This window comes from Xiphophorus couchianus, chromosome 10 (genome assembly GCF_001444195.1).
Source record: "Xiphophorus couchianus chromosome 10, X_couchianus-1.0, whole genome shotgun sequence".
In the NCBI taxonomy this organism is placed as follows: Eukaryota; Metazoa; Chordata; class Actinopteri; order Cyprinodontiformes; family Poeciliidae; genus Xiphophorus; species Xiphophorus couchianus.
The window spans coordinates 13,484,991-13,504,550 of NC_040237.1; the positions used below are offsets into that span (position 1 = coordinate 13,484,991).

At 37.3% G+C, this 19,560-nt stretch overlaps 1 protein-coding gene across 4 annotated transcripts in view; it reads left to right on the forward strand.

Moving 5' to 3' along the window:
• Window positions 1–19,560, forward strand: part of ca10a (carbonic anhydrase Xa) — a 271,111-nt gene that overhangs the window by 101,229 nt on the left and 150,322 nt on the right. For all 4 annotated transcript variants that reach the window (XM_028030174.1, XM_028030175.1, XM_028030176.1 and 1 more), the window contains exon 3: window positions 4,452–4,594. In XM_028030174.1, the coding sequence (XP_027885975.1) occupies window positions 4,452–4,594 (143 nt within the window). The remainder of the gene's footprint in view (window positions 1–4,451; window positions 4,595–19,560) is intronic.

Here is a 19,560-nt window from a genome sequence, read left to right on the forward strand (position 1 = left end):
TGAAATTAATATCTGTTCAACATCACTAATAAAGTCATCTGAATGTTTTGAAAACTAGCACCAAGCTAAAGCAGGGAATTATAGCTATCGTTAAAGTCTGCTGTTTAGAAACATTGCGGTCTTGCTAAAGAGATTTGACGAGACAGATATGAATTTAAATATTTACTCTACGATATTTTGTAGGTTTAAATTCAATAATACCATGACGTAACAGCAGGTTTTCTGCAACACCTTTTTTAAATATTTCGTACAAATACAAATTGACCCAGCCTATCACGTTTTACTCAACACATCAAATTTCCTGAAACACTCCTCTGAGTGCAAATTAAGGTCATTTAGTTGCTTCGATTGAGTAAACTTTACAGATATCTAGAGGTTGATTTTAGTCTCCCGTTTAAACCTTAATGTAATGAATTAAGTTGCAAGACGCATGGAAAATGTGATCCGAACTGATTAGTTTGGGATATCCGCTTGAATTTGGCAACACTATTTAAAGTCTTACATATTTACCTCCATAAAGTCAATTTGTTCCAAATAAGCTACTCAGTGAGCCTATGTTGACCTTTTAGGTGTTACTTTAGAGTTGAACTGCCTAATAAAGTGTAAAGTTGGTGGTTTGTTTTAGTAATTTACAACCTGCAACTTTATTGCTGAACGTTATAAACTGTAATTACTCTCATTAATTAATGGACCGAACAGCATGAAGGATTGATTTTAGGGTGGCTGCCATTGCTATTTTTACAACACATTCCGATTAAATTACAGTTCAAATTCAACTATGTGTCAGTCATGTTTTCTGAGAAGCTACGAACAGTTTGATAAAATCACAATCAGCGCTTTACAGCAATCACTTTGGTACTAAATGTCACATGAGAACACAATTCAAGTGTGTGGCATGATTACTTGAGTAAGTTTGGATAAATAATAAATAAGCTTCAGGCAAACATGTAATAAGCTTTGAAAGGTCGTTGCTAATTAACATGTAGTTTAAAAAGGTCAGCTTGTCATGTTATTAAAAAAGAAACAAAATATTCAGCAATGTTTTTTGCTTCCATAAACTTAACTGAACTGTGTTCTGGTACTTTATATGCGGTAATAAAATAATTGCACCATAAGTGCTCCAGGTAAATGCACTTTGACATTGACATTTGATCAGTAAATATGGCAGATATTCAAAATAAGTTAAAACAAAGTTTATTTGCAATATTAAATTATCTACTTAGAGTGAATTTCAAACCCCGAGTAAAATGACTGTTTTGTGACATATAAACTATTTCTTTATAATGTTTTATTTGAAATGTCAACTCTCTTTTTTTGCCTTGTAAGATATTGTGCCAAGCAAGTCAACTGAAAAGCAATTATAGAGGGAACAGCAGAAAAAGAAATGAGGGCAATACATCTTTTTATTTTAGAAAATTCAGCAATAAGATGAAAATAAAAAATGTTCAAGCCAAGTTTTTTTGCTTCAAATGCAACAAGTGAATTGCTTTTTTCCCCAAAAAACTGAAAAAAAGATCAAGACATTGATCTTGGAGAAGCTGCAGTTTTTGTCCACCAAGCTCTAAAAGAACTATTCATGCCCATCTCATGAAGGAAAAAGTTCTAGATCTTTTCTAGCTCTCAACAATCTTTTTTAACTTTAGGGTACAAATGAACAAATGCAAACAAAATCATTCTAGAACAGGCATTTTGATTTTGTCACTCTAAAATCATTATTTTAGGCCCATGCACATTTATGCAACCAGCATTTATAGTTTCCTCCCCTCTGACAGATTTGCTTGTTTTTCTGTTGTATAAAACAGGATCCATGTTACATATTAAAAGGTGTTTTACAAAAGGTTGAAATTATTTATAGCACTATAATTTTTGTATCACAGGAACTCATTACGTATGTATTTGACAAACACCTGTTTTTGGTCTTTGCCAGTGTTTAGTGTTTGGAGAAAACTCCATTAAATGTGCATCCGTCCCTAGCTTACAGCGTGTTCGCAGAGGGAGAAATGAATACACCGGCACTTCACTTCTCTTGACTCCATGCTTTTATCTGAACAGGGAGTTGGTGTTTTTCTCTGCAGAGCTTGCCAACGAGCGCAGCAAACAAACACCGTGGCCCAGAATCTGGAGGACTTGTTGACTTCGTGAGCCTTTAGTTCTAAATTCACGCTGCACTGTGTCAGATTGCCTCTGATTCATTGTGTATTTGCATATTTTGAAATTATCTCTTCTTTTGTTGGAACTCTCAGAGGAATTTGCGTTCCAGTGAGTCATCTCAGTCTTATTATGTCTTTCTAAAGGTGGGGGGGAATACACTTGAGGGGCCGCAGTAGAAGCTGCAGCTGAAATCTGTGTTTTGCAGTAGTTCATGTTGATGTGGATCTGATTCTTTCTCCCTGAAAAACTATGGAATCCTTCGTCCTGGTGGCCAATTCTTACATAAGGGAATTACAGCCTGTCTGTCACTTCACCAAGGCTGGCATTCACTTACAAAACCAGCCTGTTTTACTGACTTTACACTAACAGAGCGTCTCACAGTCGGACAATAAAACGAGAACTCAATGAACATGGAGGACGCCTTGTAGACACACGCGACTCAATTAACAGCACTTAACAAAGTTTAGCAGGTTAGTAATAGTTGACTAGGATGCTATATTATGCAACATTGGAGCACAGAGGATGATAAGACACGAGTAGGCGCTATAGGGGGCTCACATATCTTCAACTCCCAATATTGGGTCACCATGACAAATCTGACATTTCATTTTTAGTGCTTGACCTAAAAATATACTTTATTTCTAGAACCGTATGGGTGACAGCAGTTTTTTGTACAGATGTTAATAAAGTTCACCTAGTGATTATTGAAAATAGACAGCAGTCCTCTGTCACACTGCACTGACAAGTGGATGGAGAGATCGATAGATTACTACAGCACTTTTTCTTTTGCTTTTAAATTGCAATAGCAAACAGTGTGGGCTGAAATTATTGACTTCCTACAGAATCCTGTTTATGCTTCATTCTCACAAACAAAGATAAATAAGATATTAGTTAATCCAAAATCTAGCTTTCAAATGAGATTTTGTAAGATTAAATAAGATTATCCTAACCAAACTGCATTCTTGTGAAACAATGCATTGCTTCACCCCCGCCTTGTTAACTATCAAGTCAGCAGTGATCAATCACATTTTTTTGTGTGGAAAGCTGAAATGAGTTTCAAAAGCCCTGCCTAAGCCTGCATCCTGCCAGAATGACATCAGTTGGGTTCAAACCTGTCTGAAAAACATGAAGTATGCTTAAATTAAAACACTCCATGCTACTTTCTAAATAAAGGCAAAGCTAGTTAAGAAATGCCATCTTATCTCTGTCTCATTGTGGTTAAAATGCCCTTTCTAAAGCTCTCGGTTTTTATTGAAAGTCAGAGACAGCTAGCATTGAAAAAACGACTTAAACAAGAGTATGGATGAAAGCAAGTAGCACATAAAAAAAAAAAAAAACTTGTAAGGTGAGGATGAACATAAAGAGTCTGTCTAGTCTGCTAGAGCTAACAGTTAATTTAGTATGTCCTTTATAGGTTCTGGTCAGTAGATCTTGCCTCTGTTTGTGAAAAAAAAATTTAAAAGATTTTATTGAACACTAGGTGTGAAGCTGTGGAATATGTGCCAAGGATTTTAATCACTTAACTTCTGTTTTATGACACTGTGTCACTGGGTGTATCTCTGTGAGGCTACCTCAACAAAATTAATGAAGAATTATAATGAAGATGAAAATAATGAATTGGTTGTTACATCTATTGTACACCTAACAATTCAGGAAAAAAAAAATTATACTGACAATCTCGCCTGGTTTTGCAACTAAAATTTTAGAAATGATTGAAAGGCCACCAACAAATCCACTACTGAATAGCTCAGGAAGAAAATAATGTGTTTTTTTTTATTGGCCTACTAAAAAAAAAGAGATGGTGTGGCATAACTTTTAACGGGGAGCTCATGCTGGGAAATGCTCACACTAAATTAAAGCAATAGCGGGCCAAAATTATGGGCCATATAGATGTAAAAGATTACTGCATAGGCGCATGGAGGTTTTTCCTGTTAACGGTGGAACCAACAGTTAGGATGTTAGTGGATAATTTATTTTTCACAGAACGTGGGTTAGGCTGGATGGCTTTTTTTCGTCTTTAGTAAGTTATTCCACAACTGCTAATCAATGTCTAATTTTTTTTGTTGTATTAATGAGCTAAAGTACAAAAGGAAAACTGGTTAAATACTTTACAACGATGCACACATTGAGCTTTTAAAGACTACGGTACTGATCAGAATGTCCGGGTGTGCCAGCAAATGTGGTATTGTTAAAAATATTATCCAAGGATTCAGGTCCTGTTTTGGTCAACTGTTGCAAGTATGAATTTGTCTCTCATTCACTCAAGCAGTCACATTTTTGTAAATCTGTTTGTGTTGCAGTGCCCTCCTTCTGGGGATTGGTAAACTCGGCCTGGAACCTGTGCTCTGTCGGGAAGAGGCAGTCGCCAGTCAACATAGAAACCAGCCACATGATCTTCGACCCCTTCCTCACCCCCATAAAGCTGAACACAGGCGGACACAAGGTAAACGCGTGGACGCAAAGCCGGCCGTTATCTCCGCTGTCTGTTTGATGAATGCGTTTGCCTTCTGCAGCCAGTTGCTCTGCTGTTGTTTGTCCTCTCGGACGCGGCGCTCCTCTGTTCTCAAGCTATTGGTGTTGGTTGCCATTTTGCAAGCTATTGTAGTTTGATCAGTTGCGAGGCCCTGATTGATGATCTGGACTTCTGTTTGTGCCGGCAGACAATCTGAGCTATTTGTGTGAACAGCACTCCCTTCGGAGATAAAGTGCAACACAATTCACCTGTTTAAGAGCAGACAGTAGTCGTGCTCCGGTTGAAGAAAAGCTTAAAGTTGATCCTGAGGGCTTTGCAGATAAAATCCTGCAGCCTAACAGCAGATTAGTTGAGAATAGTGCGCATTATTTCCTCCTATATAGTGACACTCCAAAGACAGAAATCTGTTCCATCGTGGGCCATATGACAGCAGCTAATTGGGGAGCCTCCACAGATGGACCGCCTTCAAAAGTGCACACTTGCATGCTGAGATTAATGCTTCGAGTGGGTTATGTTTGTATTCCAGCACAAGCTTGGCCCTGAGCAACAATGGAATGCATAGCACACATTGCAGATAGCCACCCGTGGCACATTGCAGCTGTAAGTTCGCTTCGCTTAGTAGATCTCGGAATAGACACTTGGAGAATCCTTGTGCTGCTGTTTGAGTGGTCTCATTGAAAATTGTTTGGTTTTTAAAATTAATTTGAGTTAAAAGTGCCAATTAGAATAGTAAACAAAGAGTTTCTCATTTACATAATCCAAAAAATGAAACTATTTCCTCCTTTACAGTTCTGGGAGAGCAGTGGACATGTGTGTTTAGAGTGACAATTTTCTGATTTTCTGACTGCATTAGGACACGGTTGAGAGAGGAGGCTAATTTAATATTTACATCTCAACGAGATCACCTTTAAAGTGTCCTCATCAAATTAGATAATTTGATGATTTGTTAAGGATGTCAGCAGGGAGGAACATCTTGGAGCCATTAGAATGAGTATTATTGTCTGCAGAGACACAGCAGCAGTGGAGTGACATTTCTAAAGTTCATGTTGACTGCTAGTCAAAAACACAAACACAAAAAGTAGTTAAAATGAAAAATGAAATAGTTTAAATTATTTACTCCATACTTTGGTCTCTTGCGTTGGCTTTGGTTTGTAACTGATTATTCCACTGCCCTTTCCATTTTGTAATGGAAACTGTGATGCACACATACAGAAAGGTGTAACACCTTACAGTTCCCTCTGCTTCTCTTCTCTTCGGTCTTCAAAAAGGCCACCATGCAGCCTCAGAACTACTTTGGTGATGCTATGAGGACGATGCATAACAATATGTTTTATGAACTGAAACATTTCAATTATTTGTCCCTATTTTCTGGAAAGAATGCAGAGCACAGCAGAACTCGTTTTTAACACACTTATTCTTTAATCTTTAGGGCCGAAACTAACTTTTAGGAGCTTATTGAACACATTTGTTGATTCTATGGTTGGTTGTCTCACTGAGACATAGTGCTTTGTGTTACGTATGTGTGCAACTTCCTGACTAGCATCATGACATATAAACAAAGGGTCCCTTTGTTTAAATGTGTATATGGTGACGTGATAGAGTAAATATAAATAAATCTATGGATTTTTGTGATCTCGGAGCTGAAATGGAATGAAAAAAAGAACATAATTTGATTCAACTGAATGAGACAATTCACCTCATCTGCAAGATTGCCCTTGAGGATTGTTACAATTTCCCTGGAGAGTGGACCTTTAAAGCTGGATGCATCAAATGTTCTCATATGTAAGCTGAGCAACGGGAGGTTCAGAACCACGGGTTGAGGGGCCCAACCGGTTCGCTTGGAGGCGACACAAAAAGAGTCAGGCCAAGATTAAAGCATGTCTAATCAGTCTTATGTCTTCTTTTATTGCTTAAAATAAAAGCAATAAAAGGAAAAATGCTATTGTGATTTTGTTTTTTGTAGGTTAACATTTTAATAAATAAAACATAAGAAATATTTTTTTTAGTAGAGAGGCTTTAAAGCATGCATATGATTTTAGCATTGTACTCATTTATTCATCTAAATTGGTGAACCTTCTTACTCTACAGGAATTCACCCGATCGCATGTGCAGCTGTAAACATTACAACAAGTACCAAAACTTTGAAAGATGTTCATGAATGAATTTAGCTAAACAGGAAACCACTTACTTGAAAAAAAATATAACTTACTACACATGATTGGACAACAACACAAACCAGTGTACTTTGACGTACATTACCTGACTTTGTTCCCACAATCAGGACTACAGCCACACCACCAGGAATAATTTTAATGTCCTAATTAACTTTCACCAATTTCTGCAACAATGTTAGTCTGGGTTGGTCTTAGCTTAGCACTACTAGTGTAGCAATCCATGTAAATCCCAGGTCAGTAGTTCTCTTTAAGGCTGTGTAATGCATCATCATTACACAGTTTCTCAATGCGCAACATTATTATCGCTAAAGACTGTTTGAGGTGCGATAATTCTTGGCTAATACTGTATATTCCAATATTAGCCAGTTAGCCACTGGCACATTTCACACTAATCTTTCTTTACACAGCTGAACAGATTCTCAAACTGGATGCGAATGACCTGTCAGGTCACAGAGCACAGGAGGCACAGATGAGAAAGAGAGGAAAGAAGAAAATACAAATAAGTCACAAATGATGTCACCATAGCATTAATTTCTAAAATTGTGCAGCCCCTGTTTCTGTGTCGTTACGGCTAGGCATCCTTGCATGACTTTGGTGTAGAGTGCTTTAGATATTGTCATCGGTCATGACACAGAATGAATGTGGTGATTGCCTGTGACAGATACAGACGCACTCTGTATCTGAGCGAATTCACCAGACTGTCTGTACCATTGCAGTTTAGTACAAACACGTTTACCGCTCAGTTCTCAACAGTTAATCTGGCCCGTATCACAATGCATCTCTGACACAGATGTGATGCCCTGTTAGAAAAATATTGCTCTTTATTGGTCACCGTCACCAGATTTATGTTTCAAATCACTTCAAGGGACATTTGAAACGACAGCTGAAGGTCATCTGTAAAATATTAATGTGGGTTGTAATAAGCTTCTTGCACATGATGGGTTATTAGGTATCTCTTTTATGGAGGAGGCATGTCAACTGAATTACAATTTCACCACAAATAATTTGAAACCTTATTATTTACTGTTGCCCTGTGGCCTTCAAGAACAACAGCTTACTGTAACGCCCACACATACAGATAAAGGCCAAATATCACAACCTATCTGCAGGAAACGTTTCCTTCGTTTTAGAATGCCAGTTTTGGACCGTGTCGTACTTTCTATTTTCCTTTATCTCCCCCCCACCTCCATTCCCTGCAGTGGAACTAAATGTAATCTGTTGTGTCTCCATCTCTCTGAGCACCTGAGCTGTCAGCCGGTGAACACGAAGCCGGCTTCACCTTGTCAGTGCTGATTCATCTCCGCTCTGTCTCTGGCTGTTTGGCAGCCAGTCAGCCTTGGCCAAACACGCTGCGGAGACCAGTAAAGAGCTTCCGCTCAGGTTCGCGGTGGCTCAGCTCGCCACTTCGGCACAGGGAGGGCTCAAGCCCACTTTTTTTGCTCCAGGGAAGAAGCCGAGGGAAAGATTAACCCTCCCCCACCACCCCCTCCCATCATCCGCCAATACGCAACACAATCATGAACACGGCTCAGGGAAGATGAACACTGCTCTTAATGGATTTTTGTGCTGCTCCGTATTATGGCTAATGAACAGTTAAAGGGAATTAAATTGACCTCCAAAGAGAAATTTTAATTAACGACATGGAGATACGTAAGACTCTGTGCGACGGATTGAAGGAATCACAGTTATTAAAAAGGCACTATTAATTGAATATTTACTCTGCCATAGATGAGCTGCAATTACTTGAAGAGATTTTAATGAATTTAATCATTTTGAAGCCTCATTGGTGGGAAAGACAAGTTTGGTCCTTTTGAACTGTGGAGTGATTCCATTAAATCTTAGTTCCAGTGAAACCAGATCAAGGTTTTGCCCTGTTCCCTCCAAATGCAAAGATTCTCCTTACAGAGGGACAATCTCCAGGTTTGTCTACAGCACAGAAAGGAGTCTGATCCACCCTTAACTGGCACAACTCCATGTTCAGTCAGGCAGAGTCATGCCTTTCTACTCTCTGTGCATTTACTTTCCCTATGCCTGTCTTGTTTAACACATTGTTCTGCTGTCTTGATCAGCCAGATGAGTGTATCTCGCAAGCAGACAGTTTGATCCGATGCCTCCCTGCACTATCGTCAGCCGTGAGTCTGAATGATTACAGGTACTGTCAAGTTTAACAGCAAACAGCGGGCTCTTTAAAAGGAAAAAAAACAGCTGCAGTGTTAAACCGAGACAACGGCGTGCTCTTGTGTTTTCGCTACTTGTCAAGGTCACCAGAAACCGGCTAATTGGTTGCTGGAGCTTCGTCTGTTCATGACTCTAATATCCTGAGTTTGATGGCATGTTTGATACAGTCAGACTGAGGTCAGAGATTGTTGTCAGGTTTGTTCCTTGTTGTTTCAATACTTCCGGAGTGATTTCTGAAACGTGCTTGGCTGCTGCATCTCCTGTAATCTTATCTTTTCAGCCAAACATGAACAGCAGAGCGCATGAATATCTTGTGCTGTTCATGGTTTGGATGGATGGAAAGAATAAAACTTTACACCAGTTTTGGAGACTCAATTTATAAAATAAGCATTTTTCGGGAAGTGTAAGTGTCATAAATTCATTGAAGTATTTGATTCACTGCATGAGGTTCACACATCCATGTGAAAACAAGACTGATTATGTAAAATTTGGTTAAATTTTAAATTTTACCAAAAAGTGAAATATGACCATTATTTTGAAGAGGGGGGGAATTATTTAACCCTTTAAGGCCTTAGTTTCAAATCTTTTGGTTTTCATATCTTATTGGTTATTTTAATTGCACAAAGTTCTTTAAATTTCCTGTGAGAAAATATATTTGTCCATAACAACTGGAACGTTCAATATCTAGCAAGTTATTTTCGCAATTTACCATCTACTAAAAGAGAGTTTTATGAGAGTAAACCACAGGTCTCAACCTCCAGTTCTCAAGGGCCGCTGTCCTGCAGTTTTTAGATGTGCCACAGGTACAAAACACTGGAATGAAATGGCTTAATTACCTCCTCCTTGTGTAGATCAGTTCTCCAGAGCCTTTCTAGGCCCTGTTTAACTAGCCCCAGTGTAGCACTCATAACTTTGTTCTATTTGTCCAAGCTGAGAGTGGAAAACTACTCTAGATACATAGTACCTTGCAACTGTCCATAACCTCAAAAAACCTTTGATTTCGGGAGCCTTTTTAAGATTCTTTACAATAATAAAGTAGAAGTGTGCAGTAATGAAGCCTTTTTTTGTATTTGATACAGTGAATGCAACATGGAACGTTACAGTTCACTCAGCAGTATGTGAATTGACTTAATTTACCATAATCTCCCCTAGCCCCACCCCAGAAGCTCTTCTGTAAAAAAATGAGACACTATAAACAAATGTTCACTCATAACTCATTTATTATCCTTTGTGGCAACAAGGCCCATTATAAGACTCTTCAGTGGCTTGTGCAAGCCAACCTGGAATAACTACACAACTTTACCGCTGCATGACTCTAAGCTCATAAGCAAGGTAAAAACACTCACTAAGCTACGCAAAGTGCGGACTGCTTGTATTCATGGTTAAAATCCATTTCTTTTGGAGAAATTCTGTTCCATTAATGCAAATGTTCTCAAAGAATTTTAGACTGGGTATTACCGTACCTGATTTCTTTTGTTTTCCATCTTGCTATATGACACGGATGTGACAAATGATGTTTTTGCTTTCTCTTCATCATGCTCTGTCAGCCCTGCCTGTAAAGCAATATAAATATGACTGTCCCTGCGGCTTCTCAAATTGTCCTCCTGTTAAAAAACAACAACAAAAAAACTGTCAAAATACTTGTCAAAGTTGAAAGGGATGTAAGATACGGACAGCACCCCCATAGGTAGTGTTGGCAGTTCAGAGATAAAAATCAGTCCTGCAACGCTTTGGCGTGGAGATAAGCTTGAATGTCAAAGAGCATCTCCCCAGGTTATACCACCCACAGCTGAGCTAAAATAATTTGTTTTCCGGTTTGCACAGATCCCAACACCTGTGCTTCATCTCATTCAAACTGTTTTATTTTTTCCTCTTTGCCTGCGTGAGTCGCTGAATATATTAGCAGGCTGAATACTTCCTGATTTTCTGTTGTAGTGCAGAAAGAAGTTAAAATCGGTGAGAACTATAATGAGGAAAAACAGAAAAGGATGGAGCATATTTCATTCATTTTGCTTGTACCAGTTTACACCAAATTGTTGTACCATGTTAGTGAACTAATTTTTTAGATTGTAATTATAACAAATGGTCCATAAACTACTTCTTCCTAGTTGAATTTTTAGAAGAACTTTTAGTCTTTAACTAGTTGATCTCATTTTGCTTGAGGATAGCTAAATGTGATTTGCATAGTGATTTCTCTGCTGCAGCTGAATCATGTGAAAATCATACAAAAAAGAAATAGTGCGAGTACACAACTTGGTGGAACTCCATGGTTACTAGGTGAGAGGCAGACACAAAATGTGTGGGGAAAACAGGAAGTGAAATCTTAAAAAGCTTTTGGGAAGATGCTTATCAAATTTCAGGATCTGTGATTGCTTTTAGCTGCCTAACATATCTTATGATGTAGGGTTATTATAAAAAGACCAGCATACATGCAAAAATAAACCCCCCCTCAAATTTCAATGTTGATAGTTGGAACAACATTGAATACAAAAGCTGCTCATGTAAGCCAATAAATTGTCCAGTGGTCACTCTTGTGAAGTGTATACAGTAATTCTGTTTGGTCTCAGCGGCACAAAGCAGCGATCAAACCTGCTAGGAAATTATTAAATAAATCCAGTTTTATGATCACATCTCATTAGTTCTTTTGGCTGACCAACTATCAACCATCATCAGCATAAAGTTTTTTTGTTTTTTAATTATTATTTCAGCTTCATTTAATACTTCCCAGGTAATGTTTTTAGTAGTTGATTTGTCTCGTTTTAACTATACATGTCCATCAAGTGGAATATGTTTCATTTTCAGCTCAACTGTGTTTTTCTTTCTTCTCTCAAATTTCACATTTCAAACATGAACTTAAGAGATGTGACAAGGTTACATTTTCCTTCTTGTCAGGTACAAATGTTAACTCATGTACATGGAAGAGTAAAAGGCCTGATTAGTCTGCAAACAAAAGCCTACGTCAGCACAAAAAATCCGGAGCGTGAATTACAATAAGCCAAATATTCAGCTATGCAAATTAATATTTAAATTACGGGGACACAAGGATAGTTGCACTTAATCTGTGAACGTGATGCAGCGTTACAGAAGGGAGAGCGGGCCACCGTACAGGAAGATGTGGCATCACCTAATGGTGGCCAGCGCTCACGTATTGCAATTTCTTCTGACACATGGGCCATTGCAAGCTTAGGGATGCTTCACGTGTCTCTCATTTCACAGCGAGGTGTATGTGGAGTGGTGCTGTTTGAGCCAACATGCAGAGCAGCCATCCATCTGAATCTCAATTAGCAGAGAGGCTGGAGGCCAGGGGAGGGGTGTATGAAGCAGGTCAGGGAATAGGCTGTTGTTGTGACAAAAAGTAAATCCAAAATCTTTTTCCGGACACATAGCACACCTCCACACATGTACAAAAATACAGATTTGATGAAAAAAACAAAAACAAATAAGCATTCAGCAGAATAGAGTAATCTTTGGAGAGGGTTAAAGTAAACCCTAAATTGGACCATTGTCCAATTTGGGGCCTTTTTATTATGAGGTCTTTTCATTGGTTATCAGATATTTGATGTTGTCTGTAAAGTAACAGCCAGAGAGTACAGGATAGTGGATAATGGAACAAGAACATTACGCATCAATATGTAAACAGATTTTTGGGGGAGGCGAAATGTCGGTGAATAGATCTATATTTTTTTTGCTTTATGGTAGGTTGTAATTTTGTTACTCCGTAAAGCCTGTGAATCCCATAACTGATGAATGTCACCATGATTTTTCTCTAAGATAAATGAATAAATCAATCAATGACTTAAGAAATGTAAGTATTACAATATATTAAAAACTACTGTGTAAAATGAAAGCATGTAAAGGCTTTTGTTAGAAACTGAAGTGTTATGACACTGCAAAAAAAAGAAACAGTGCACTGCATAGCAATAGGTGGGGGAGGGTGAGTGAAACCTTGTGCCACATGTGGCCGTGATCACTCCAGTACTTGTTGGCATCACAATGAATGGAGTACAAACCACACCACCAGATCACATGAAACAATACATTGCTATAAAACCCACTAACAAAAAAAACCAAAAAACAATGTAAAATGTTTTAATTTAAAAAATGCTTACTGCATTCACCCAATTAGTGACCAATATTGTATAATTTTTGTTGTTTACTAGTTTTCCAGTCATAAATTTGACCTTTTCTCTGCTTGTGAATTGCTCTCTTTTGACCCTTTATGGCAGTGGTTCTCAAACTTTTATCAGTGATGTACCCCCTTAAAAATATATTTTTAGTCAAGTACCCCCTGACACGGGCAAAACATTTTTGGAATAAAAAAGAGGTACAGTGCTGTAAAATCACTGTCTGATTTATTAAAGCCAAACAACTTATATCAGTGAACCTGACAAATACATCCATATTGCAAACATTGCATGGTTAAACAAAAAAGAAAAGCAGAAGACGGTGACCACCAGGAGGGTATAAAATCAGTCAAAACTGAAATATGCAAAACGCTGCTAATTTATATTGGTCACTGTAATGGTACAAAATTAAATATATACATAAATAACTAAAATGTGTTCACAGAAATAAATCTATAACTTAATTATAAATAAATTATATTTTGTTTATAAAATAAATTAACTTAATAAATAAAGATTTGCTCACAAAAAAAAATAAACGTTACCTCTTTTAGGATAAAAAAAAAAAGAAGATTGCACTTTAATCACTTTGCATTGAACATTTGATTTGATTTGAACAGTATGTAACAGGCAGTGATTTATGAACAGGAAAAAAATTACTTAGTTCATTTTAGTGAGAAATATGGGCTTGCACCTCACTGAGGATCTTTGTCATTCTTGGTGGCAGGGAGGCAACTGCAGTGATCAAGCTCTTCTCCAGGCACAGTCTGTTTCTTTGCTTTGTTTTGATCAGCATCATTGCTGAGAAGGAGGCCTCACATAAATATGTGGATGCAAAGGGTAGCAGCTGCTCCAAGACTGATTATGAGGAGCCTACTGATGTTTTAAAGATATTTTGAAAAGCTTCACGTACCCCCAGCAGTACCTCCACGTACCCCCAGGGGTACGCGTACCCCCATTTGAGAACCACTGCTTTATGGAACGCTATGAAGAGCTAAACCTATATAAAGTAAAATTATGCTGAACATGGAGGAACATTTGCATTGGCATCGAATTATCAATTTGATCCTCTTTGATCTCATCTGGTATACTCCATGGGAATTATTTCTATTACTCAGTATAATCTTGGACTTGATATCTAACCCGACTTCCCATGTATTTTTCTTTTTTGTGTCTAGTGTTTTACGCTCCCGCGGTTGGCTTTTTATGGCCTTTCCATTTGTTCCTATTTGCTCAGCCTGGTTACCGGTGCCGGATTAGAGGAGCCTGCTTTCTGTGCTTGTGCTGTCGGGGTATTATAATGGCAGGGAGAGATAGCGAGCACATACAAGGTGCTAAATGTGCACAACAGGATGTGCCAAGATGACTCAAAGAGCAGTAGCAGTTGGTCATACTCCACTGTTATCCCGTAATCCTCCAGCATAAATATGCAGGCAGGGGAAGGTGGGTTACACTGAGGTTTGTCTTTGTTATGCGCGAAACTTTAGCAGATTGGAAGCAGAAAATCTGGAAGAATGGATTTTTACTAAAAAGCATGATTAGGATTTATCTTGTTAACTTCCTGTAAGCTTTCATCTCTAACTTTTATTGGTAAAACACAAACCGAGGGGTGTTTATTATCTTTATTGTAATCTGACTGTTTCTTAAGAAAGGAGATTATGTCCCAACATTTTTGCAGCTGCTATTAAGACACATAATGGTTTCCTGCATTTACTTAGAAAAGGAAATTAACCAAGTTTGTACTTCAGTTTTGATTTTTGCTCCAAACAATCACAAAAACATCATCATTGAAAGATATTATTTTTTAAATATAAAATCCTGACCAAAATAATAAGATCCAGGGTGAAAGCGTTCAAAGGAACAGTTTCTATATGACACAAAGAAGTTGCTTCTACATGGCATAGAAGTTAGTCTATCATCCAGGGAGAGTACCAACTCGACTAAATTCTCCTCTGTATCAAAATTAAACAGGTGGGTGATTCCAGCATATTAATGCTATATTTGTATATATGTAAAGAAAACTCTCAGTGAACGTTTTCCAGGCATAATTCTGGAGCACACTCGTCAAATTGACCATATATTCAGTTTGACCTGGAAATGCCAAAGGGATTTCACATAAGGAGCTGAAAAGTGTTGGACTGAAAAGGGATTGGTTTCCCTCCAGGATTTTATTGGGGAAAAATGGAAGATGACTTATAAATGAAAAACTTGAATGCAATTGCAAAATTGAAAACCAAATATAGTGTTAACTCAATTTTCCTTTTAAAGTTACGTGTGTAGATCTGCACCCTACAATTTTTGTCTTCAACTGTTATTTTATGGTGGAAATGATTTCTTTTGCATGTGTTTCACAAAACAATATCACCATAATTCACTCTGCAGTTATTTTCTTGTTCCCAATAGACGGGCTATGTCTAAGATATGCAAAAGTTGCCCTTTAGTTTTAATATCCTAATGTGCCGGTGAGCATAAAAGATGAAAAGCAAGCAGAGTCCACCCTGTGAGGTTTGCATATGTTAGGATGATTAAAGGTAAGGAAAACAGTCAAAGATATTTAAAATGGGATTTCTGTCTTCATATTAACCTTTAACTTCCAGCTGTAGTAGACTACTTGTCTGATTTAAGAAATATTTTCAAATTCTCCTCAATCCGTTTTCAGTTCCAACATGCCAGGGCATATATGAGAAGTTCTGCATTTTTCTCTAACCAGGTAAAGAGATTTTACCTGGACTTGGTGTACCTTACACAGAGAGATACCAAAGACATTCAATAGTCTTTTGGTACTCATACTTTGGAAGTGGTTAAGGAAAGGATGTGCCAGCACTACTGGTTAGGAAATCCCTGCCTTGGTTTGATAAGATTCAACTGCAGCTTCTGTACAAGTAGTGGATGAAAGCTTTTCATTTTGAAGAACCATACAACTGTACCTTTAACTTGACTAGACATATTTCTCTTAGGATCTTTCTATATTCTATGTGTGACTGTATCCAACCTAATAGTCTGAACAAAATGTCTGAGATGTCTGAAAAATGATTTTCTGACTTTTAAAAGCATCATTGATCTGTTTTCTTTGCTTTATTTACTGCAGAAGCAACTTCATAATGTAACAGACTGACTTAACAGGGAATTGAAATTATTTTTTTAGTATTTTTAACAAAAACAAAACCCCTACATTGTATCAGTTATCTCTAAAGACTTTCTTAAACAACCCTCACTGTCTTACTGACTCATCCAAATTCTTCCTGTGTCGTGCCTGTAATCTAACCAAGTCAGGTTATGATAATTGATGGAGTCAATCTGCCGCCTGCCAGGACTCTCTGTGCATCTTTGTTGCTGATGAAGACAGATTATTTAACCTAACAGGGTTACTAGACTTCTGAGAAAATGACACGGAGTGGAAGACTGACAAACCTATCACTCCGACTGTCCCTAGACAAAATAAGAAGCAGATGCTTGAGTAAGTGAACCTTGAATTTTATTTAGGAGATCTGATGGACTGCTTAGATGGGATGAACAATGGCCGCATGAGTTTGTAGATGCAAAAGTAAAAAACTGAGTGAATCATGCCTTATCATGCTGAGTGATTTATGCTGTGACATTTTATCCTGTTCATCTGACAAGTACAGGGTCCTCCACTGGTTATACCGGTACTCTATGCTGTTCTTCTGCTTCTTTATGCTACTTTGATTTTCATTAACCAAAACATGACAACTAGTGTCTACAGTTGAAGCATCCTTCCCCTGGTAACACAGCTGGTGTATGCCATTTTTTTTAAAAAGTGCTTAATTAAGACTTACAGAATGTGATAAAGATCCTAAGGCTTTCCAACTAGACTCTGAGACTGCGAGATAAGATGGTATTTTTAGGAAAGAAGTGCCTCCAAAGTGACCCTACTCCCCAAAATTAACCAAACAAATTTAATCTATTTCCTATAGGCCACTGTGGACAACTAGTCATTTGGATAGTTGTTCACTAATTGTGTCAACTATACAAAGGACAGTTGCCAAAGGATTGTCTTGGCAACTGTTCATTTTGGACTACTTGTCCAAAATGAACAACTAGTCCTTTGGGTAGTTTTTGTCCATTTTATGACTATTCATAATTATTCGGGTTGTGTTCAATATTAGGAAAGTACACTACAAGGTATATTTAATAGACTACATGATGTAGTAGCAAAACAGTGTCATAGAAGAAGGTTACCTACCTGGCATCCAACCTGGAGTTTTACAAGCAAATTGTAAACTATTTGGGTCCAAAATCATCAAGGTAACGTTAAGTACATGGTTTTGTGTCATTTTACGTTTACCATGTGATGGATTGGTCACATGACTAGGTTGTGCCCGAGTTCTTTGTTTGTAGGATAAGTTTGTTTTGGACCAGAGCCAAACTATAAACCTCTGGCCTACTCTACTAGACCTGAGTTGCTCTTCTACAACTCCTCTCTCCGAGCCCCTGACACAGATCCAATAAAGAGTTGTTAGGGTTACATCCTGTCATTGACTTTAACCTGCAAACTAAACCACAAAGAGCAAATGTAAAAGGGCTTTCTTTTTGACCCTGCGGGCTACTCTTTTGAACCTTTTACTGATTTCCCCAAGAGAAAGAGCTGCAACGCTGCAATTCCCACAGTTTCTACAGAATAGATGCTGTTTTGCCGGAAGAGTGAGTCCCTGGTGGATTCATGCTCCGGATGGTGTTACTAAATATTGACCATGTAGGAAACCAAACCCATTGAATTGAGTGACTCCAAAGCTATAAAAGCTACATTATATTGCTGTCTAAAATATTTATGAAAATCTTTAAGTTGTTTTCTGCTCTATAAAAATCAAATCACCTTTTTTTTTTTTTTGTCAAACATTTTAGCGTGTAACATGAATCTCTCCAGGGATATCAAATGTATTTTATACAAAAGAGCGTTAGGAAAGCCTATGTGATTAAATACCTTTGCTGTAAAATTTAGTGAAAATACTTTGGTTCCTTAGATTTCTTCTGATTTTGCTCTTTTGTCTCAATGTTTCAAATCATCAAATAAATTTTAATAAAAGATGAAAATAACATGATTAAATACAAAACAAGAAATCTGGGTATTTGGCCTTTTCTTTTTTGGCAGAATTGTTTTCATTCACATTGGGAGTTTCAATGCTTTTTTGAGGTTATGCCACACCACCTTTATTCTAAACTTTGATTAGACCATTGCACAAGATTATTGTCCTGCTGTAATAATCATTTGTATAATTCATTATTGGCAGGTTGTTCAGTCTCATAGTAAACAATAGTCCTTTTAAAGACTATTCCAGTTCTTGTGTTTTCCCCTCTTTTCCAGCTGAGCGATTTTTCCCTAGAAGAAACAAGCTAATCAGTCGTTCAAGCTGCTTCTGTTCTCTGCTGACTTTGATTGCAAAATGTTTGATATTTAACATTTTGTGAACCTTTACAGAGTTAAGAGATTGTCAAGTTTGTTGCACACTCATTTTCTGCTTCATTTTACTGACACTTCTGTAACGTTATAGTCCATCAAGATAGAATGATAAACACTGTTGTGGTGATTCTGGTTCCAAGAAGGAGCAAATAGACTGGTTAAAAAGGTAAAATATTTTCAAAGGAATGGCCAAGAAAAAAAAAAAATATATATATATATATATATATATATATATATATATATATCTGCAAATATTCTGTTGTATCTCACAAATGCATACATTTTTAGTTTGCTGTTTCTGTGCTGCTAAAGACTTGTTTGTCTTCAATTTCTTTGAGGTCTTTTTTTTTTACTTTCAAACAAGCTCACTGTGATGTGACATCTTTATAGATCAGCTGGCATAAGGCAAATTAACTGCTATCAATAATTACTGCACAGAACCTCACTTAAAGCTCACTTAAACTTCATTATGCCTTTAAGGTCTATAACTACTTTAAATGGAGGAGATTTTATGGAGTTTTTATTTTTTAGGTGTTCTAGCTTGCTTCATGTGGTCAGACAGGCTCTGTACAAGTGATGCACTGATTGTAGATGTCAACCAGTACAGGGAGCTCTGCCTTCTAAAGCCAATTCCCAAATTAAAGTCAAATTATTTAAGTTATGTTTGATATGTACAGCATTTTTACAACAACTGAAGTTAATATAGTTACTTGATTGTGCTATAAAACGGCACTTAATTCCTGTAAAATACATAATATATCTCCTTTAAGACACTGTTTTATGACAAACAATGAAACAGGACATTTGTTGGAAAACAAAACTGAGAAATTACATTAATTTTAACAAAGTATTGTGTTAAACTCAATATAAAATGAAATCTATTCTGAAAGCAGTGGAGACTTCGAGCCCTGATCAGAACGGGGGGAGAGTATGTTTGTATTTTGTGAGCTTAATGTGGTCAAAGTTGTTTACTATCCTCTGTGTTCTGATTTAAACTTTTCTTTATTCAAATGTATAAATAAGGTCAGATGTTTTGATAAT